Consider the following 22,553-nt stretch of genomic DNA (forward strand, 5'->3'; position numbering starts at 1 on the left):
AAGATACTGCTCTAAGTGCACTTTCCCTGCAAGTGCAGCCAGTGCCTCAGCGCTGGATGTGAAGGAAAAAAATCCAAAAAAAAAAAACCAAAACAACAAAAAAAATCAGATTTAAAAACTTAAGTCCGGTTTCAACCAGTCAAAACCGGGCCAAGCAGAAACCAAGTGTGCTCTCGGCACTGTCCCATGAGGGAGTCCCTATGATGCTTCGTTATCCAGATAAGGTTTGTATGTCCTTGTTGAGACTGTAAACAATCCTTCTTTCCTGAACTGTCCTCTTTATTGGCAAAACAAAGTAAAATATTTTATTTTTTTTTGTTTGTTTGTTTAAAATAGAACATTAAAATTAACCCAGAAGAAAAGAAACGAAACACAGTGAGCTTGTTGGAGTCCATAGGATCTGGTCTGGAAGAGCTCGGAAAACGTGTTCAGTGTTTTCTCCTGTTTTCAGCCGGAACTGTACCAGAGATTCGGGTTACTTGGGGAAGAGGGGAACAGAACGAGAAAACAAAGGATGTGGAATAAGAGAACGTGGCCATCTCATGTGTTGACTTCGTTTGCTAGGTCCTCTATCAATACCTTCGTGTCAGAAGCCTTGGACCTGGAAAAAACAAATGGAAAACTCTCACTGGGGAGAAGAAATCCCCCGTTACGACACACAGACAGTAAACTTGCAGTGCACTTGGGGGAAAAATGGGGAAAAAAAAGTCTTTCTTACGCAGAGAGGGAATAAACAAGCTACTGGAACTGTTTCACACCCTCCCACTCCCACTGGGAATAGCAGAGCCTTATAAAGACACCCCAGCTGTCCCTCAGCATTCTCCTCCTGTGGCACTGCCCACGCCTCACCACGCCGGCCACCCTGTGCCCATGGCCAGTGTCACCTGCCAGGCTGTGACATCCAATGGCCAGGGACACCGTGGCACTGCTGGGTGTGGAACATCCATCCAGCCCTCCCCAAAAAACTCCACCAAACCCCTGCAGCAGAGATCCTGCTTGATCTGCCACTGGGCTGCACAAAGGAGCAGCCAGTTCTTTTGGGATACGTCACTCACATCTCCATTTGCTGTGTGTCAGAGGGGTAAACGGGAATGGTTGTAGGGAATCTGACCAGGCTTTGGCCCACATCCCTTCTGCAAAAAGCTTTTCAATCTCTAGCAGGCTGTTGGTGTTGGTTCCATCTGTGTACTTTAAGCCAACACGGATACGAGCCAAGCACAGCCCGAGGGTTGTGGCTCAGGCCAGAGCACACCCTTCTCCTGACAGCCACAGCCTCCTCCTCCCAACCCCTCCCATGCAGAGCTGCAGGGATTGCACAACACTCCTGACCCGCTGTGCTTCAGCATTCCCAGGAGTCCCAGCTTGTTCCCTGGCCAAAGGGCAGGGCTCTGCAGCTGTGCAGCTGGGGCAGGAGGGACACCAGGACTCTGGAGCACCCTCTGATGCTCAGAGCACAGACACTGCAGGGAAGACAGGCAGCCAACACGTTCAGGGGCTGGGGTGGGGAAGCATTTGGGGCGTAGGAATGACGGGTGGGAAGAAAAAAAATGTAGAGGTTTAGGTTTGAGAGAGGAAGAAGCCTGAAATCTCACATGTGAATGTTAACCGAAGGATAACTGGAATCTTATAGGATTGCAGAACGGTTTGGGTGGAAACAGACCTTCAAGATCATCTCCCTCCAACCCCCCTGCCACGGGCAGAGATGTCACTCACTAGATCTGGTTGCTCAGGCTCCATCCAACCTGGCCTTGGACACTTCCAGGGATGGGGCAGCCACAGCTTCTCTGGGCAACCTGTGGGAGGACCTCACCACCCTCACAGGGAAGAATTTCTTCTTAATATCTAATCTAAATCTGCTCTCAGTCTGTTTAAAAACATTGCCCCTTGTCCTATCACTATCTGCCTGCATAAAAATTCCCTCTCCCTCCTTTTTTATAAGCCCCTAAAACGGTCAGCCAAGAAGAAGAGAGAACCTCTCTTCCAGCTTTGCATTTGTAATCTCTGGCAACTCCTACAGGCTATTTTTGCCGGAGGGGAATCTTGGAAAAAGGGAACTCCCTTTTCCAGTGCTTTACCAGAACCCCAAGATATGTAAAGGATGGACCAATTCCCTGGCAGAGGCACATCTGTTTACTCATTGGACCTTTTTTTGTTTTGGCTGAGATCTCTGCCTGATTCCCAGTCCATAAGTGGCCCCCAGGCATTAAGAGCAACGCCAAGAGGTGATTTTGCTGCACTAGAGGGGCAGAACGTACTGTGAAGCCAGACGAGGCCTGCGCAAGGACACGCTCAGGCTGCGCTTCCACTGCTTGTTCTTGCGGCGGTTCCGAACTCCGTCCTCCTGGTCCATCATCTGATCCAAGAGCGTCAGGTCGTCGGCGTTGAGCGGCGCCACGGAGATGTCCCTCACGGCACGGAACTCACCACAGTTGTTCAGGTGCTCGTTTTCCAGACGGAAGAAGTTCCACACAAACCGCCTGGATGGAGAAGAAGAGAAAATTGTTGACTGAGTTCCACTTTTACAGGCATTTCCTGTGTTTGGCAAAGCACCTGGATACCACTGACTCTTCTCATGGATCAAAGTGCCTCTGGGAATAGGCTGGGAGCAGGGAGAAACAACCAGTGACTAACAGCAGCACCTGCAAGACATCTTTCCATCATTCATTGTCCTAATGATGACAGCCCTAATCTGGACAGCATGGAAAGCTAAAGACAACCTCCAGGATCTACCTGAGTCAGGGCCAGCTTCAAGTTCTTCTCAGGAAGATGTGGGGTTGGGTTTCCAGCTAGAGTACAAGTGTGTAAAGAGCCCTGGGAACCCTGCAGGATCCAAATCAACGACACAGAACCCAAATTAGCGTTTGGAAAAGCAGCAGAGATCAGAAAATTGGAAACTTGGGAATCGAGTCAAATTCCAGCTGGAAATTTCAACTGGAAATTTTGAGGAGAAATTTGGTAAAAACTAACCCCTCAAGATTATGTCAAGGTTCAGAACAAACTGCAAGCACAGCGTGAAGGACACAGCCCCACACTGTGGCAGAGCCCTCTACACCTTTCTTCACTCAGCACCCTGCATGGATTAAATATTCCTGTTAGACCCAGTTTTCCATTTCAAGGACTGTGTAGTCCAGGCCAAATGATCAAGGCACTTTTTCCCCTCATGCTCATGTTACACAGTAAAAACGCAAAAGAGAAATGAAGAGTTGAGTCCAGCAGCCTTACCGGAACACCTCGAGCGGGGCAAATACAGTAGAAATGATGTCCCCAGCGTAGGGAAAGATTTGCATGGAAGTGAGGGAGATCTGGATGGTCCACGCAAAACGCAGGATGACATCTTCTACAATGGCACAATAGTAGTACGCCTGAGGAAAAGACAGGAACAGGACAGCTCATCAGACACGTTCTGCACAGAAGAGACCTCTCTGGGAAGCTACAGAATTTGCTGCTCGACCTTTAGCAAAGTGAACAGAAATGACCTGTTTGAAACAAATCAACTCTACTGCTGGAAAATCCCAGCCTGTAGCATGCAGTGGCCAACTGCAACATTCTCTAAACTCATCAAGTTTGGCTAAAATATTAAAAGCCTTTCCTAGTGTCAGAGCAGGCTGCATACGCACTTTCTGTGGGTAGACAATCCCTTCTCGGAGAAAGGTGTTTTCACCAGCATTTTTGTCAAAGAGACCCCAGTCCATCTTCAGGTCCCAAATGAGTGTATAGCACGAGCTGATGAAACAGAAGATAATCCACAGGTAGAAGAACACTTGGGTGTCACTGTGGTTTTTAGCTGGAAAAGAGAAGAACAACACACTCCTGTAGAACTGAAAGCAGATTGCTTCTTAAACCAGCTACTAACTGAGCAGTGGAAATCACACCCCTTTTATCCAAGCTCTGGGAAAACCCAACTACCTAATCTGAACCAAACTAAAAGCTTTACCAGGACCTGCTTTATATTGTTATTTAAATTCCACTTTCATCTCGTTCAACATTTTGCACTTGAGATTAAATTTACAGTAATATTTGGAACAGGTTCCCCAGGGCAGTGGTCACAGCCCCAAGGTTCCCAGAGCTCAGGGAGTGTCTGGACAACGCTCTCGGGCACATGGTGGGATTTCTGGGGTGTCCTGTGCAGGGCCAGGAGTTGGACACGATGATCCTTGTGGGTCTCTTCCACCTCAGGATATTCCATGATTTTGGACTTGTGGCAGAGCTGCCATTCTGGCTCTGAACAGCAGGTGGAAGCTGAGGGCCACATTTCGCAAAGGACACGGGCTTGCACAAGGGATACAGCAATGAGGCAATGCTCAGTCAGGAGGCTTTGGTAAAAAAATATTTGAGTTTGTATAAACATCAACAACTGTGAATTAGTGCATTAAATGCCTAGAAGAGCATGGGCAGTACAGGAATTACCATTAGCCATTTCGGAGGTTGTGGTGGCAAGGGAAAATAAGCAAGGAGGCAGAAACACATTAACAAGTATGTATAAATCCTGAGGCGGCTCTGACTTTTAAATACCCATATAGGGCTCCTCTTTGGAAACAAGGGGACCGTGAGCCCACCATCTGCTCATCTCGGATATGTTTTTCCAACCAAGTTGTTTCCCATTCCCCCCTTAAAAGGTTACACTGCTCTCAATTCAGCTGCATTTCCCTACATCAGTTGGCTGGGGGAAAACAAAACAGATCTGATAATTCTGTTTGCTTTTGAAAAGATGGCTCATAAAATTCATACAAATAAAACACATTATGATGCTTTGGAAGGCTGAGGCACTTTGCATCTCACTGCTAGCAGGAATCTCCTCCTTTGGCAATTGCCCATTCACTGATTCCCTCTAACAAAGCAAATAACACTTACAGCACATAAAAGGCATAATGTTTTCAGTCCAAACCCGATGCCACACAGCACTGTTTTCCATGCATGTGTCTTTAAAACAACAGAATCCCCGACGCTGATCACCGAGGGAGCAACAGGGCAATTTGCCCTCCCCTTCCCTTTGTGTTTCTAACAATTACAATCCAAATGTAAGGCAGCAATCCGATAAAATTAATGGAGGTGAAAATGAGAGGCATCGTGTGAGAGCACGTTCCTCCCATTACGCCTTTCAGGCTTCCTGGACATGATGTGCAGGATATAGGTCAAATACACACACTCCTTCTCCACTCAAAACACACCCCCTAAAGCAAACCTATTAACGGCGCTTATGCAGCAAAGCCTGTTCTGCACCGAAGCTTCTCATCGGCGGAGGGAAAGGACATGGGATCGCTGCAGGTCTCAGGTTTGACCAGCTACCCTGCTTCTGGGCAAGGCTGGGAGCCTTCGGGCAGTGCCCCACATGCTCGCCTGTGCCCAGGGACTGGTCCAGCGCCGCATCTCTCCCGCTGCAGAGCCATGACGTCACCGGGAGCAGCGCACAAGTCCTGCGGAACACGGGCTCGGATGCCCAGGTACGTTAACGCTGCTGCCTGGAAACCATCTCCCCCAGCTATTTTTAAAGTGCAGCTGCCCACAGGAGGGGACACAGGTGAGGTTTTTGGAGCTTAGCAATGAGGGCTCTGCTGTGAGGTTTCGTTCTCCCCCATCAGCTCCTCCAAAGCCTCCACTACATTATTTCAGGAAGAAAAGGCAGATGCTGACATTCGGTGACTCAGAGACACTAAGCCTGTTCTTTCCAGCATTATTTTTAGCTCATTAGATCTCCATGTTTAGTTCCCACTACCAGATCCTAAAGGACAATTCAGAGGTAGTTAATGAGTTGTATGTGCTTTCTTAACACCTAAAATCCCCCAAACCATCCTGAGAGGCTGCAATGCTTCCTATTATCTGAGTCTTGAAGGTTAGTTACATGATGCTGTTTTGTATTTGTTTTTTTTTTTTTTTTCCTTAATTCAAATAAACTGAGTCTTACTCCACACCCATGGAGCAGCCATGAAGAAGGCAGTGCAGCCAGTCCCAACCATCACCACGCCTTCAGCCACATCTCTGGCACGAGCCATGCCCTGCAGGTGCAGGGAGGAGAGCAGGGAAGTGGCACTGCTGAGTGCTCCTTTGGAGTTCTGCAGTCTGGCCCCTGACTATCATCTCAAACTACACGTAAGGGGCTAACAAAACTGTATCCTAAGTTGGCAATTACATAGGAAGAGGGGATTTCAAAGGATCTTGCTGCTTAAACCTAAATCATGGAATGGGTCAGGTTTGAAGGGACCACACTGGGTCACCTGGTCCAAACTCCCCCCTCAAGCAGGTTCGTCCCAGGACACGTGGCACAGGTTCTTGCATGCAATTACAGGAAGGTGAACTGGGAAGAAAAAGGCCCAATTGAGAAATTTTATGGCATTAACCTCGCCAATCTCAAAAGGATGTGCATGCTTTCAGTTAGGTTACCCCGGTCTCAGCTCCCTCTCCCTGCTTCTATCTCTGCACCAGCCTTTTCAGTGGCACCTGCTGTCACGCTGCTGGCCCCTTGCTCCTGCTTGCTCTCTCACCAACCCACTCTGCAATGCATTCAGCTCCTGAAAAAAATTCATTAAAACCCCAAATCACTCCCCGTTAAAATGCTCTAATCAGAACCAGCCTATTGTCTTCAGCCCTGGCCTCCAAGTCCCTTACTTTAATCACTTATTCTTTTCCTCCTGCCTGCAGTTCTGTTTGATACCTTCCTTCCTTCTGTCCTCATTGGTATTCAGCTGGTGTACAGAAATATGTTACTGCTCCAGGCAAGCAATTATAGCTCGGTCTCTGCTGGCTGGTCCTAGCAGCCCTCTTCACTGCTGCTCAGGGGAGAGAAAATCAAGGCATTCATATTCTGCCCAGAGGCTCCATCAACTCCTGGCCTGCCAGTTTTCCAGAAGCAATACAGAGCTCTGCATATGTATGATGATGTCAGGGTCTGTTTAAGCAGGAACTGCTTCATCCTGTGTTTTTTCTTTGTTTAATGATGTGCTAGAAAACACCAAAAGTCACGAGAGAGGGAAACTCTCAGGATGAGAGAAGCGCTCTGGACACCTGGCAGATCTCTACCTTTCCAAGAAGGAAAAAAGAGCAAGTTTTCAACATCCTATGGACTGTAGCAACCTTCTGGCAGCACCACTGCCAGTCCACCCAAGAGGGGCACAAAGGACCTTCCTACTTGATGCTCCAAAGGGTATCACCATGGAGCAACTTCTTGAGCTACAGTTATTCAAAGCAGCACGTGCAGGACAAAACACCACCAGCACAAAACCTCAGTGCATGAAGCTGCAGGTGCAGCTCTAACCCTGAGGATGGGCTGATCTCAGTGTTCACACTACCATGCTTGCAAATGGTGTTCAGTTATGTCAGAGGCTGTTTGAGTCCACAGTGCCCTGGTGTCTCCACTTGCCACAAAGCCGATGGGAAGCAAAGAACCACGGGAGCTGTTTGCAGCCTTCACCACAAAATTTCCATTAGCATCCTCAGTTTACCCTATAAAAGGCTATTCCAGCAGACACTCTGCACAAATACACCTGCAAATTGCTCCAGAAGGTCAACTAGATAAATAATGGATGGCTTCCACCTTTGAACTGAAGCTGTGAATGGCCACAGTCCCAGAAAACAGCCAAAGGCACTTGCAGCAGCAGAATTTACTGCCTGCAAAAACTGCTGATAGACAATATCTTGGATCCCCAAACCAGCCCCAGGGGCCACAGTATCTGACTGGCATTCTGAGGTAATACTGCTCTGTAGGAGTTATGGCCCCTTCGAAACACAGGCAAGAGAAAAGGTTGCTTTCCATCAAAGGGAGACTGCAAATGTTATCCCGAACGCTCTTAATATTGACTTTACTTCCAAAGAATACTATCTGTTTACCCTGCTGAATTATTCCTGAGAATGTAAACACTATATAGTATTCAACACAGCAAAAATCAATGCCATGTATTATTGAAGGGCTGGATAAGAGCACAATGGCCCTCAATAAGCATTCCTGGTGTGTCAGCCGTCTCGGCTGGCTGTGGTCTGTGCTGATGGGGAAGGCTGTGATAAAAGCTGTAGGAAGCAGGAGGTTATCAGGGAACACAGCCAGGTAAGCCCTGATACATATCAGCCAACACCGACCCAGCCACGGCAGCTCTGCCAGCTAAAAACCTCTTGGTCCAGGCAAGCCAAATTCAGCCTCAACTGCAGATTTAAGCAGAAGCAAAGCACAAACAGATACATTTACAGTGTGCAAGGCAAGACACCGGAGCACTGAGCAGGCCTGGGGATGATGTGCGCCCATTAACTCCATCCCAGCACACCACAGGAGCGAGGTGACAGCCCGAAGTGACTTATCTACATAAGACCTGCCATCAGAGTGACACCCCAAAGCATTTGTCTAACACCTCACTGCTCCCAGCGCAGCATTACAGCTCCCTCAGTAATTAGATGTCTTAATGAGGGGTGAGCAGCAGCGCTGCCTTCCTGCCCAGCCAGCGCGTCCCACCGTTTAACACTGATCAATGGCAGAGCCAGGACATGACAGTGGACTTAATGCAGTAAAAAGGCAAATTATCCACAGGACCACGTGGAGGACTTGCCACCTCGTGCTGACGGGCTTTGCCAAGTCCTATTTCGCAGGAAGAACCTCCTGTTGGATCGTGCAAACCTCTGCGATTGCCTCCAGGCACAATTTAAAGCAAAGCAGCAAAACACAGCACAGTGAAGAACTGTCAGGAGGCAACATCTCATTTCTTCTTGATTTGTAGAGCAGGGAAACCCCCAAATCGTGTTTGGACAAAAATCCTCTGCAGGTTTGCACTGGGTTTGTAGGACAATACAACCATGTCTAATTTCAAGGCACGGCAGCAAACTCATGACTTTTACCTCACAAACAGACAAGTGTGACTTAATTGCAAACAGGAGGAAGCATTATCAGTCATGGCTGAGATTTGAGCTGATTCTTCTCCTGGAGGCTTGTCTAGCATTTGAGAGGTGTTCGTAGGGGATGTTTAATCACTACCTTGAGAAGGACGTGGTTTCCAATATAAGCGTTTGCCAGCAGTCTCACTAATAAGATGTTTGGATTCACAACCAGAAATAAATAGCTTTGTAATCAGGACCTTCAATGGACAATTTAGGGATTGGGACACAATGTCATCTGCTACCTCTGTAGTGCTTTGAGGTCCAACAGCAGATTCTTTCAAAATATAATAGCAACCGAAAAACCACTAAAACAAAATAAATTGTCGAAGGATTGCATATTCTGCATTTCTGCAACACCACAGAACTCCAAATCCTGTCCAGATCTGGCAGGAAGATCGCTTGTAATGCAGTCAGTTGCTTTTCTTAAAATGTTCCATTAAAAAAAAAGGTCAAGCTTCCCCTCTTAAGTGCCTGTGAAATGAAGTATCAGTAGGTCACTCGTTTTACTTACACCTCATTCATTAGCGTTCCCATTTCCCCAGCCACCTTTAACACCAAAGTGTAATAAGTGATACAATGATACGCTTAGTGCACTTTCCAAATCCCAGCTCTTAAAGCCCAACTCCTCTCAGCTGCAATCCTAAGAAGAAAACCCATGGATCACACAGCCATGGGGTGCCCAGGTCGCCTCTCCCCCATGGAGTGTCCCCCAATGTCCTGCTTGACATCTGCAGACCTACAAAGCACAGCAAGATTTCCCAGCAGGATTTTATGCCTCATTTGTGCAGGGTGTGGTGGCAGTTCCCGAAATCACTCTAAACCCCCCTTCCCAGGCTGCCCATGGAGCAGAGGTTGCTGTCTCCTCTCTCCTTCCCTGCTCACTTACCGCAGGCTCACCGGCACCTCCGCCCCCGGTCAGGGTGGTCCTGCCGCAGACTTCCCGGGGTGCTCCTCACTCTTCCCAGCTCCAACCCAAAGCAACATCACTGGGATGGGTGTTTAGGCAACCAGAGGAGCTAACAAGCTGGCCCGGAGAAACCAGGGTGCCACAGAGCCCCACGTCAAAGCTGGGAGGAGGTCAGAGGCCGGGATGGAAATGTTTGCCCACGGCAATGCCTCCCAATTCCTCACTAATGACACCGCTGCTGCTCTGATGGAAAGGATCAGAAAGACTGGCTAATGAACACAACTCATTACCGAAGGCCTCCTGGGCACAGGATGACAGGGTTTCAGACAAAAATTCATCCTAGCTCACAGCAATGTGACAGACGTTGCATGTTTTGGCTCCAAATAATCATCCTGACGGAGTTGCCAGTGTGCTGTGCTAAGGGAAGCCGTGCGAAAGCGGGGAGTATTAAGAAAGAAGCCAGTTAATCCCATTACAAAGTTTGTTTTACTTGAAGAGGTCAATCCAAGCACTCTATAAGGCTCTCGTGACACCTAAATCAAACTCTGACAGCTCTTTCAGCACTGAGAAGGAGGGGGAGAGATGGGAGGTCTTGTACTGACACAGAACTGAGGGAACAGGATCTCACAAATGCTACTTGCTTCATTCCTTTGTGATTTTTTTTTAGAATTTTTGTACTTCTTTAAAAAGGGAATTCTGCTTGTCCACTTATTTTGCCTTGCCCCAGTCCCTAGAAATGAAATTATCTCAGCTGAGGCACTATACACTGTTGCACCAATGTCTGATTCCTATAAAAGCAATTTTAGCCCCAGTTCTCACATCACCTCGTTCCCTCCTGCTGTAACCACATAGGATCACAGTGAATTATTGTCCCACCTACCAGCAAACTCACTCCACGGGGTTGCAACCTGCAGGTTCTAACAGGGCATTGACAAGAGCTGAGTGACACAACCACCACCCAGAGCTCCAGCAGCAGAGCTGAGGTGCAGCCAGGTACCTCCTGCAGCTCCCAGTGCCACAGCTGGATGTCACCCCAGCCTCTCCCTCTTCCTGCTGTGCACCACCATCCTTCCCCTGAAGCCACAGCCTTCCCCAGGGTTCTGCATGGGGACAGACCGTGGGAGAACCAGCAGTGCATCCCAGCGTGACACCGGCTATGCCAGACGGTGTCACCGCTGGTAACAGCTGAAGCCACCACGATTAATGAGGAGTGGGAGCAGTTACCAGACCTAGGCATCTTCCACTGCATTTTCCAAAAAAGCAGCACATTTCCCATTCTTCCTCTGGTCAGACCTGGTCGAACCTCTCTGCAAAAGTCCATTAATCACAGGGTGGCTCCTGCCTTGACACTTTGTGTCTCTATTCCTTGGAAAAGCAAGGAAATCCACCATTTTCTCTTAGGCTCGCTTTAAAAAACACAAATTAGACATTACTCCAGAGAAGCCTGTTTCTGAAGTGATGGTGAGAGTACAGACAGAAGCACTACTCTTCAGAGACAGCCCTATTTAGTTAACTTCAGTATTTTTAATTACTGCCAATTTCCTGGGCTGTTTAATGAGAAAGTGCGTGGCAGTTCCATTATCTTAGACCGACCTAAGGCTCTCCAGGGCACCCCCAAGCCAATGACAGCTAGTGTTCAGCAGGCTCATTTGGAGTGCCTGGAAAAGGCGTGGGAGCAGGATGGAAGAAGAGACACTTACTCAAGTTTCCAGGCCACACAGATTAACTTTGGAATAATTTGGAGGTTAATAAATAGCAGGATACTGCTCAGATCACAAGGATTTCATCGAATAAGCTGTGTAAATCAAACTGACAATGTCCATAAACCATTCTACCTTCCAGCTGGAGGATAAAATCCCACATAGCCAATTTTAACCCAATACCATGGTAAAGAACAAATGGTCAGGTTGAACCAGCAAATCCCACAAAACAAGAAAATGATGGAAGAGAACAAAGCACTAAAGAAGTTCAGTTCTTCAAGTACAGAAGTCAAATCTATATTCTATGTGAGCCAGGTATTTCCAATGACACCACGGGAGCAAAAGCCATCAAGGTAAGAGAAAACTGACAGCAGAAAAACCATGATGTGTCTCATTTTACAAAGAATAAAGCTGGAGCATAAAAACATGCCTAAAGCTTAAGAAATGACCAGCACTCCTAGAAGTAGTACAACACAACTCCAGCTGCACTGTTTCTCAGAAGAGCTGCCACCTAAACAAAACAATCCTGTCTTATACAGCCTGAGTCGGGTCCAAGTGAGCAGTGAAAACAAGGTTTGTTATTCCAGGTATGTCAGTGTGCCTTATTTAATGCAAGTACACTTCATACAAGAGGGATCCCTATTGATTTCCATCTCTGGAGCCCTCAAGATATAAGAAGGACATAGACCTGTTGGAGCAAGTCCAAATGAGGCCACTAAGATGCTGCAAGGGCTGGAGCACCTCTGCTATGGAGACAGGCTGAGAGAATAGGGATTGTTCAGCCCAGAGAGGAGAAGGCTCCAGGGAGACCTCAGAGTCCCTTCCAGTGCCTAAGTGGGCTCCAAGAGAGCTGGAGAGGGACTATGGACAAGGGCCTGGAGTGATAAGAAAAAGGTGAATGGTTTCCCACTGACAGGGCAGGGTTAGATGGGATATTGGGAAGAAATTCTTCCCCGTGAGGGTGGGGAGGCCCTGGTACAGGTTGCCCAGAGAAGCTGTGGCTGCCCCATCCCTGGAAGTGTTCAAGACCAGGCTGGATGGGGCTCTGAACAAGCTGGTCCAGTGGAAGGTGTCCCTGCCCATGGCAGGAGGTTGGAATTGGATGTTCTTTAAGGTCCCCTCCAACCCATAACACTCTATGACTCTATGAATGCTGTGATAAGCTGGACTCCAGTGGGAGTTGCTTTACTGGTGCATTTGTCATGCAAAGCACATCTGCTTTTGGCAGAGTGAAAACACTGCAAAAAGTAGTTGTGTGTCAAAACAACACTGCACTCGGGGTAAATATTCTGCTGCAGGCTTGGGCTTCATCATTTGTTTCCCCAGCACCACGTAGGTTTCTGTAGACATTAAGTAAGGCAATATAATACCCTGTTGGCTGGCTCTGGGGAAAGATACTCAGCACTGCCAGGGAACTTAATGCCAGCACTGAACTCCTTAGTGCAAAGAAAGGGTGGGAAAGAGGTGGGGACAGACAGAGGCTTCTGGAGCGGCCAGGGACTGGGTCCCCCAGTTGCCAGGTAGCTTAGAGTTACAGCTATGCCTCATTTGCCTGAGCAAACATACCCCGCAGGACTATATTTACAGAGCACGGCCTTTGCTTCCCATTCCTTTGGGCGGTATAAAAATACTGAGAATTCTTCCTTTGGGAGCTCAGCAACAGTTGTCCTTGTGTTGTTGCTGTCGTCCCTGAAACGTGGTTGTGTTTGTGAGCCGTGGCGGAATCAGCACTTGTCTACGCAACCACCGCCTGCTCCAGGCTTATGTTCTGGGGTAGCTACTTCCACTTCACTAATCCCAGTGATATCTGAATATCAAAATGATAGCTTGGATTTACTCCTGTAAAACTAGCCTAGTCCCAGGACAACAGGATTGCAATTTGTGAGAGGGAAAACCTAACGGAATTTGCTTTGGTATCTTAGCGGTCTGACATCCCAGCTGCAATTAGAAGAGAAAATTGCATCCTGCATCTAAATCCAAGGGAAGAAAAGTAAAGAAAGGGCTTCTCTGAGGGAAGAAAGAATTGGAATTATGCACTGCCTGAGCAACATGAATTATTAAACAGGGATATTCTGGGGAAACAGATACTTGTCAAGAGCCCACAGTACATGGTGTTACTGGGGGGGGATCCTTCTCCACAGGAGGTTTGGAGAAGGGAGTACCACGTGTGATTAGAAGCTGCATAAACATCACTTAAACATAATAAAGTGGCATTTGTACATTTGTTTAGCTCAAGTTGTTTTCCAGCAGCAAGCACAGGAAAACACAGCACAAGCATGCTGTCAGTGCGCTCTGTATGAATTAGGTGGCTTTCCATGCCAACAAACCCTCCCAGCCACACAGTCCATCTTCTCACCGCTGGCAGGCACAAGCTACAGACCAGCTACAAATTATCCAGTGTTCAAATGAAGGGGGGAAGATGAGACTTCTCAGAGGGCTGTGAGGTCCCCAGGCCTCCCAAGTGGAGAACAGGCACTGGTGTACATTACCTGACCTCCCAAGGAAAGGCCACTGATTACCCTCTTGTCCTGGCAGCCAAAAGCTGTCATGCCAGAGGTGTAAGTCATACGCTTGCAAGCACAGGCATGGAAGACTGTTTCAAAATAAAACTCTTGATACCACAGCAATGAACAGGTTCATTACATACTGCTCTTTAGAGCAGGTCTAAGGAGCAAGAATCTTTACCAATTTGTCACACTTGTTTTGGGCAGTGCTTTCTTAACAGCACATAGCTCCCCCCAGCAGATGTTTTGTAGGTAAGAGATGGGTGTTTGCTATCTTTGGGCAGACACAGAGAAGGTGTGGGCGAGCAGCAAATCTATTTTCAACGGTAGCATCATAACAACTTGATGATAGACCATCTGATTCCAAGTTCAAGAAGAACTGGGAATCTATGTAAAGCACATAGATAAAATTGGATTCCTAACAGGTACAGCATATTAGAAAGTGCATTTATGGCAGGATGGGAAGGGGCCTCCAGGGCTGAGAGGACGTGGCGAGGTCTTTAGGCAGCCCTCTGAAAGCCCAGGCACAGTGGCATTTATAAATCAGTGCTAACTTGCAATTTCCAAAGGCCACAAAGCTTCCAAATTTTTTTTGTATGATACCAGCAACTACATGCTATTGACTCCCACTAACAAACTGGACAGACAAAGGCTGGGAGTCATGGACATCTCATAGCAATTGGAACAAGTCCCCTGCCTGGCTCGTAAACACCTCATTACAGCCCACTCCCTGCCAGGCTGGGAGAGGGGACACCAGTTGTGTATGGCAGCAACCAGAACAGCAGCACTGGCACAGATGCAAACCTTGAGGGCAGTAGAAAGAGGTAAAACTCTTCAACAGGATATTTTGACAGATGCTGGTTTTCCTGTTGGTTCCAAACCTACCCCAACGTTCCCACTGAAGGCTCTGCCAGAGTGTGCCCCCGGGAAGGAGAAGCATTAGTCAGCCTCCCCAAAGCTGCACTGTATATAAAAGATACAAGCAGTGACTACACAGCCAGGCAATCTGTACGTGTCTCATCCCAGGGTTTGGCAGTGGTGACTAACTGGACTGCAGGGCTGCAGAATGTCAGTGAGCAAACAAGTTAAAGCAGGAATAAGCTCCAGGGACATGGCAGCGGTGAGGGGATGCACAGAAGATGCTCCCACGCCAGATACAGAGCACCCAACTCCCAGCCTTCAGCCAGCCTGAGCCACTGCACTTCTCTGCCATTAAAATGCAAGGCCTGACAAACATCATCACTGTGACTTCAGGCCCGGCTACGTCAAAACAGACACTTCTTGGCCACAGGAAGGTTTCTCATAACCCTGCCACCCCTCCAAAAAACCAGCATGTTAACTAGAATTATGCCTTGAACATTTCTGCCTGCCTCACCACCATAATATTCCAGGGGAGGTAATTGCTCACGACTGTGTGTGGTTGCTAATTTCTGGAGATACAGAAGGCATATAATCTCAAGTGAAAGAATACAGCTTTTAGGACTTCAGAACAATGAAAGGCAGGGCGACTGCCTGAAGTGCAGAAACTAAAAGCTTTTTCCTTCAGAACAAGAAGAGAGTCGAGTAATTGTCGTTTCCAGGGAGATGAGGAACTTCAGGGATCAGAGCTCAATCTGCAGTTAAATGGATTGGAAACAACTCCTTACCAGCTGCAGAAAAAACATGGACAGAGTCACACAGGAAAATCCAGGGAGAGCATTTTCCTGGCACTGTGCACATGCCTCCACATGTAGGAATGGATGGATCGATTATTTAGATGATCCAGGTTGTTCATGAATACTAAGGGAGAAGTATTTCCTGTGTTATCCCTTTCCTCATATATATCCCTCCCATTCACCTCCCTTCACAGCAAAACCTGACAGGTATTTCAGTTTTCCCCTTTACGGAGAGAGAAACCTGAAAATTCTCTCCCACGCTCCATAAGCGCAATTCTAAGCAGACCAGGGATGTGAAAAACACCTAAAATAAGATCTTAAAACACTCTTTACAAGCAAGGCAGGTCTCTGCCTCTCCACAGAGATGTTTCACAGGTGCGAAAACACACACACACAAAAACAAATGCCAGATTCTGACCTTCTCTCAGGTAAAAAAGCAAATCCCACGAGTTGCGAAGGATTTTCAGACATCTCTGATACCTTTGTGAGTGCTGTAGAGGGCTGCAAATGTCACCACGAAGAAGGTGGTGGAATATTTTCCAGCGTTAACCAGATGAAAGGCCCGTTTGTTATCACGGTAACGGCGCAGGCACTGGATGAATCGCAACCAAGCAGGGATGCACTGGACGACTGCTCTCACTCCGTAGGAGTAGCTGTTACAAATCTGATTATCTGCAAGAAAAGAAAAAGAGTTAAAACTCTTAAAGCGGAAAGTTAATAAAAAGTTTAAGAACTACTGTTTTCTTCCTTTCTGCAATATCCCTTGATGTGACAGCAATTCCCCATCAACGCTTTGTACTCAGGCACACGCACATCCCAAACAGCAAGAAGCCCATCCCCAGGAAGTATCCTGGAGCTCTATCTCTGAGGTATTCAGGTGACATGACATCAATAACACATCCAGACAGATCATCACCTAACTCTCTCACTGCTGCTAATTATAACTAACATGCAAGAATTTTAGGAAAAATCTATTTTTAAACGTGTTTCGTGCTGTTGGCAGTACTGTGAATAATCAAATTAAGGATGGAATTACAAAAGGCCTTCGACACTGGATTTTTGTGCATAAATGGGAGAGCACTTAGAAACTCTGCAGGACAGCTCTAAAAGGCTACTTTGCCCAAGATGTCCTTGACCCATTTTCCTTGTACACTGTAATAGGAAAAAACATATTTCAGTATGGGATTGAGTTTGGGTTTTTGTGCTTTGATTTTTAAAAAGCAAACCCAGGCCTGGCCTCAAAAACAGGGATGGGAAGCAACTACACACCATGTCATTTTGTCACCCCCGTGATGTTTGAAAGCATTTTTTTGGTTGAGGAGGTGACCAGGAAACTCCCAGCTCTGCCTGGAACCCCCCAAGGAGTCCATATTCTTCTGCTGTCTCAGTCAGCACATAAACCAAACACCCCTCCAACTAGCAATCATTTGTTTCTTATTCACACAAACGGAGACAAGTTATTAGTTGATATTTATCTCAAAGCACTGCGCCATCACTCCACTACTTGGATTGGAAGAGGACAAACCGCTAGGCACTCAGTTGCTTCATGTATTTCATTTTTATTTTTAATAAGTAAATATTTAGCTACTTGCAACGCTGTCTTATAGGGAAGGGAAAGATGAGACAGATTGGAAGAACAAAGTGAACACTGATGCTTATTGAAGCACACAGCAAATTTTCAGCAAGTGTCAAAACCATCAGACAACACAACTTGCCAGCAGTCACTGCTGAAAATGGAAAGACAACAGCCCAATCCCCAAGAAGGCAGGTAGTGTTTTGCCGCTGGGAAAGCCAAAGTCAAAATTCATATTCCAGCTCTGTGGCCCTTCTGGCTAGAAAGAAGGGAAGGCAGAGCATGGACAACACTGACATCACAACATCAACTCAAATTGGATAAGGGGTGGCACTAAAGAGATTTTTTCCATCCTCTCTTGCTTCAGGGAAGTGCGATGGAGCCTGTAAGGCTACAGCACAGAAAATTGTGGTTAACAGGCTCAGGCAACTTGTTTTCACACTGAGCAATAGGAACAGGCTAAAGGTAAACACATGGTCAAACTACAATGAAATAAAACAACAATGCCAGGAAAATGATTTCTCTTTCCAATCAGTAGTGCTGTGTCTAAATTCTTTGATGAATATACACGTCGGGCCAAATGACTGGATTAGGAAATGAACACTCATGTGAAATTCCATTTCTCCGGATGGAAGTAAGAAAGGGGAGAATGTCTCTAATGCCGTGTTTACAAGAAATGCCTATTAATTTAATTTCCTATATAATTTGTAGCCCTCTTCAAAAAAGATAATTATGAAGTTGCCTTGCTCAGTGTTCTTCAGGTCATTTTGACCGTGTTCACATGGGCCATCAGCATTACTCTACCTGTATCTGCCAGAAGTCCAGCATTGTCCTCCCACTGAACCTCAAAGCTGTAGAAGCAGATCATGTATTCCAAATCCATGAGAATCACAACCAGGCTGTTGAGCTGATCAGCCAGCCAGAAATCTGCGAAGCCTACCTTGTGGAAGGGAGCAGTGAACACTCGAAACTGTCAGGAAAAAAAAAAGCAGGAATAATTCATGGCTGTGTCAAAGGCATCTAAATGCAGTGGCAGGACATCACAGCACTGAACAAATATGGAAATAACAGAAATGCTTGAAGATTTATTGCTGACCTTTTGCTTCAGCTGACAAAAAAGGATAACTACCTCCTCACTTTTAGCACAAAGAACATTCCTGCTTTCGTCCTCCTGAATGCAGATATTCTGTGTCCCTCACCCTTTTGTTTTTTACTGGCAGAACAGCCCAGTCTCCTCCAACCAAGCCCTTTCCCAGAAACTCCCAGTCTCCATGTAAGAGCTCTGTACAGCTCTGTTTCTCCTGTCACTCCTCATTTTGACCAGCTCTTTCTTTCAGGCACTTACACCGTGTCTATTGACATCTTCCACACTTACCTTCTCCCTCACACTTAATGTCAGTTGGATTTAGACCCTCAGCATGGCCAGCAGTCTGATCATGCCTCGGTTTAGTAAACTCACCAGTTGCTCTTTCGTGTTAGAAGCTGTAATAGTGAGGATTGTTACTGGATCTGCCAATGCCTCCAGCAGGGAAAGAGTTAAAGAAAGGGCAGAGGAAAATCTATTAACTGGCAGTTGGACTCCCCCTCAATACCAGGCCGCTTTCCCTCTAAGCCTTAACAGCAGTTTTGCTCCTTCCAAACCAGACAGTTTTCATGCTCCATTACCTTTGATTACAACTCTCCCTACCCGGTTAGTTATAGTTACTAATGGCCAATTTCTCACAGAGACGGCACCAGCACCATCCGGTCATTCCGAGATTTATGAACCTTTAAATTAATGAAAGCACAGGCAACACTGATCTTTTATGTTGCTCGCCTTATTAATCTAAAGGGTGCACAGCTCTAGAAACCCAGGAAAGGACTGACACGTTCCCATCAGCCTGTAATGCAAATTTAAGGCTCTGCTCCTAAATTTCAAAGCCAAATGGGAGACTAAGAGGTAGTGACATAAAGCAGATATGGATCTTGACCCAGAAAGCACAGTGCTCGTGTTGGACAGCACCTATTCCCAAGGCTCAAACAGGGTCAGCCATCAGGGAGCACTGTCTTCAGAGGTGCCCAGCTGTAGAACAGCTTCTGCAGAGGTCAGAGACCTCACCAGCCTTCCTTTGCAAAGGGCCCTTCCTCCCTTTTTCCATCACTCCCTGATACTCTCTTTATCTGCTTCATCATAGACCTTTTTTTACCCATGAATAAAGACGAGATAAAAAAAAGGAAATGTGAAAACAGCTTTACAGACAGATCTCCCAGGGGGAAACAAAAAAGGAGAAGAAATAATAAAATCCTTATTGCTATTTAATTTAGGGAGAGGCACTTCAGCACTGCCAGAAAATAGCGTAAAACTTTTAAGAGAGTAGAAACCTTCCACCTAAAGGTTATGGCAGAGCAGGAGTCAACAGATATGCCCACAACATATCTGGCACTGGCATCTTGGGTTAACTATCCTTCTGAGCTGCCATTTGAACCCTCCTAGTGCCATGTACCAGGCACTGTGGCTTCTGGCTGCTGTCCAGGCACAGTTGGAGCTGCAGCCCGACTTCCAGAGGGTGCTGGCAGTGCAGGTACCACAGGGACCTCCACACTTCCCAGCTCAGAAACCTCTGCAACATCCTCCAGAGAAGAATCACGTTATAAAGCACCAAAACAGAGCTGAACCTCGGTTTCAACAATCAACTGCAATTCTATATCAACAGTTCCACAACCTGAGCACAGACCTCCCGGTGCTGATCACTGCACTTTTAATCAGTGCTGAGATGGCAGATATTTGAGCTGGAGCTGAACACTTCCTAGATTTTCACCTCTCTCAGAGAGGCTCCCTGCACTTGTGTCACCATTCAGCTCCCTGCAGAGAGCGTGGGCATGTGGACACTGTGCCATTCCCTGTGCTCGGATCCGATTCCTCCTGGAGAGCTGCTCTCCTCAGCCCACACAACTGCACTCATGGGCTTCTCACCCAGCAGCAAAGAGACAAAGAGTGCTCACCTAAGCGTGCAGAGCCTGGGATGGGAGTTAGACTCACTATGGGCTAAATAACTTTTTACACTCAGAGGAGGATCAATTCCAACCTGGTATGGTAACTCACCATCCCTCAGGGATTAACACAAGAGATCCCGCCTGGGAGCAACAGCAGGCTGTGATGTTGATCATGGTAAGCCTCCTAGATCCACCAGGAAATGCTACAACACACTTAAGTATGTCCCTGACTCGGTTCTAGAAAAATTGAAGGTGTCAGTAATGCTCTGCCACACCTGATATATCAGACTTCATTTTGGCTGGAAATGAAACATACGAAGCATGTGAAGAAAAATGCTCACTAAACGAAAATTTCCGTGAGCAGCACAGTTCTAACACTTGCACTATTTAAACCTCCTTTCACCCAGAGAGCTGCTGGCAACTGGGTGGAGAAATAAAATACACTCAGCAGCCAAGTACATACAATAAGAGCTGCTCTTTATGTGCTTTGTCTGGCCTCTTTTTTCCCCCCTTCCTCCTTCCACATAACACACAGAAGTACTGTGTCATTTCCCACCATTAAGGTGATCTTGCATTTTGATGAAGCTTTTTTTCCCCCCAGGAGACCTTGGGATGAATTGGCCTCTGCAGGCTCAAAGGTACTCAATGAACCTTACAGGTTCCCTTCCAACTCGAGATATTCTATGATTCTGAGAGAATCTATTTACAGATATATCTGTATCAATCTGAGATGCCAGTTACAATGATATATGAACTGACAGAACAAGGGAGAATGGCTTCAAACGGAAATAGAGTAGGTTTTAGATTAGCTATTAGGAAGAAATTCTTCCCTGTGAGGGTGGGGAGGCCCTGGCACAGGTTGCCCAGAAGGGTTGTGGATGCCCCATCCCTGGAGCTGCTTAACACCAGGTTGGACAGGGCTTAGAGCAACCTGGTCTAGTGGAAGGTGTCCCTGCCCATGGCAGGGGGGTTGAAACAAGATCTTTAAGGTCCCTTCCAACCCAGGCCATTGTATGATTCTACATCTCTATCACAGACTGTTTCATTGTCTGGAGATCGCTGGGACAGAGCAGGTGCTGCAAACTGCCTACACAGCTCTGTGAACACCGAGAATCTCACCCTGGTAAGGTATTAAGGCAAATTAGCACAGATATTACTCATGTGGTTAAAGCACTTCCAGTGCTTCCCCTCACACCAGGGGACAAGCAGTCAGACTAATGAGGCTTGGGACTACAGGTACATCCATGAGGGATGACTGAATGCTGGAAGGCAAAAAAAGGAAAAGCTAAACCAGTAGTAAGCCAGCAAATCAAATAACAGAGGTTAATTCACTGCGTGTGTACCTGCACGCACAGCCTCAAAGCACGATTCTACATTTCATCTTTGCCGTGTTCCAGATGAAGTTAATTGTTTTAACTGGCATTAAAACAATTCTATGAAGAACACCAGCCAGCCAAACCCTCTTCCGCCCAAAGCTCTCAGAGCAGCTCCAGCAAGAATAAGGTATCAGGGGAACTAACTTGATTAAAATCAATTCAAAAGGACGTACAGGGTGGGGATGAACATCTGAAACTGCCATCTGGGAAGAAACTGATGAGTCATCCAACAAGTTTGAAAACTGTTCTTTCAGAGCTCCCACTTGTAACTGGAACACTGAAGCAGCACATGTATTTACACTCAATTTACCAGACTTATCTTACCTGGAAAATAAGACCTGGGTCTAAAATAAAGATTTGCTGAAAAAAAACCCACCCATGAACATAATTTTACAAGCAGTAGCCTTGAGGTTCCCTCTCCATCAGTGAACCCTCTCTGCCAGTTGGGGCTGAGGAGCAGCCATGCAGCCTTGCCTTAGAGCACTGGAGCCCTAATCAAACTGTTTCACTGCATTAGGGAACAAACAAGTAAAGAATGTCTCTAAATGGGCAGAAGTCTGTATACAGCTCTCTATAGGAAGATTAACACATGGAGACTGGTACAGAAAGCAGAAGATGCTTCTGTAAATCCATCCTCAAAAACTATTTGCAGTCAATACCTGACCAGGTCTGCTCTATAAAAACAGTGGTATAAGCATTCCAACATCCCTCTTCACTGAAGATTAGTGAGACTTGTATATACTTCACAGCTACTGCTCAGCCACAGCAACTTTTTAAGAAAATATTTATTTAAAGAAGGTTTAGAGACTTACCAAAAGTTTGAGCAGCCAAAATCTGGACTTGTAATATAAGGTTTTGGTAGGGTTGATGAGAAAAAGCAACATGAAGCCGTACAAGATGAGTGGATTCACCTGCATAGGGATGTAGGTGAATTTACCATATATACATGCCAGCAGGCTTAGGCACCACAAAACGCCCAGGAAACCAGCAATCTACAGGGAAAAAAAAAAAA

At 46.7% G+C, this 22,553-nt stretch overlaps 1 protein-coding gene across 1 annotated transcript in view; it reads right to left on the minus strand.

Annotated features, from left to right (window-relative positions):
• Positions 1 to 258: 258 nt before the first annotated feature.
• The window catches only part of XPR1 (xenotropic and polytropic retrovirus receptor 1), a 107,760-nt gene continuing 85,465 nt past the window's right edge, over positions 259 to 22,553 (minus strand). Inside the window, exons 9-15 of the mRNA XM_017815825.1 lie at positions 22,354 to 22,533; positions 17,997 to 18,162; positions 16,100 to 16,291; positions 3,618 to 3,784; positions 3,223 to 3,362; positions 2,256 to 2,477; positions 259 to 601 (exon numbers count right to left, since the gene is read on the minus strand). Of these exons, the coding sequence (XP_017671314.1) occupies positions 541 to 601; positions 2,256 to 2,477; positions 3,223 to 3,362; positions 3,618 to 3,784; positions 16,100 to 16,291; positions 17,997 to 18,162; positions 22,354 to 22,533 (1,128 nt within the window). The 3' untranslated portion in view covers positions 259 to 540. The remainder of the gene's footprint in view (positions 602 to 2,255; positions 2,478 to 3,222; positions 3,363 to 3,617; positions 3,785 to 16,099; positions 16,292 to 17,996; positions 18,163 to 22,353; positions 22,534 to 22,553) is intronic.

Source organism: Lepidothrix coronata, unplaced genomic scaffold (genome assembly GCF_001604755.1).
Source record: "Lepidothrix coronata isolate B3197 unplaced genomic scaffold, Lepidothrix_coronata-1.0 Scaffold52, whole genome shotgun sequence".
Classification (NCBI taxonomy): domain Eukaryota; kingdom Metazoa; phylum Chordata; class Aves; order Passeriformes; family Pipridae; genus Lepidothrix; species Lepidothrix coronata.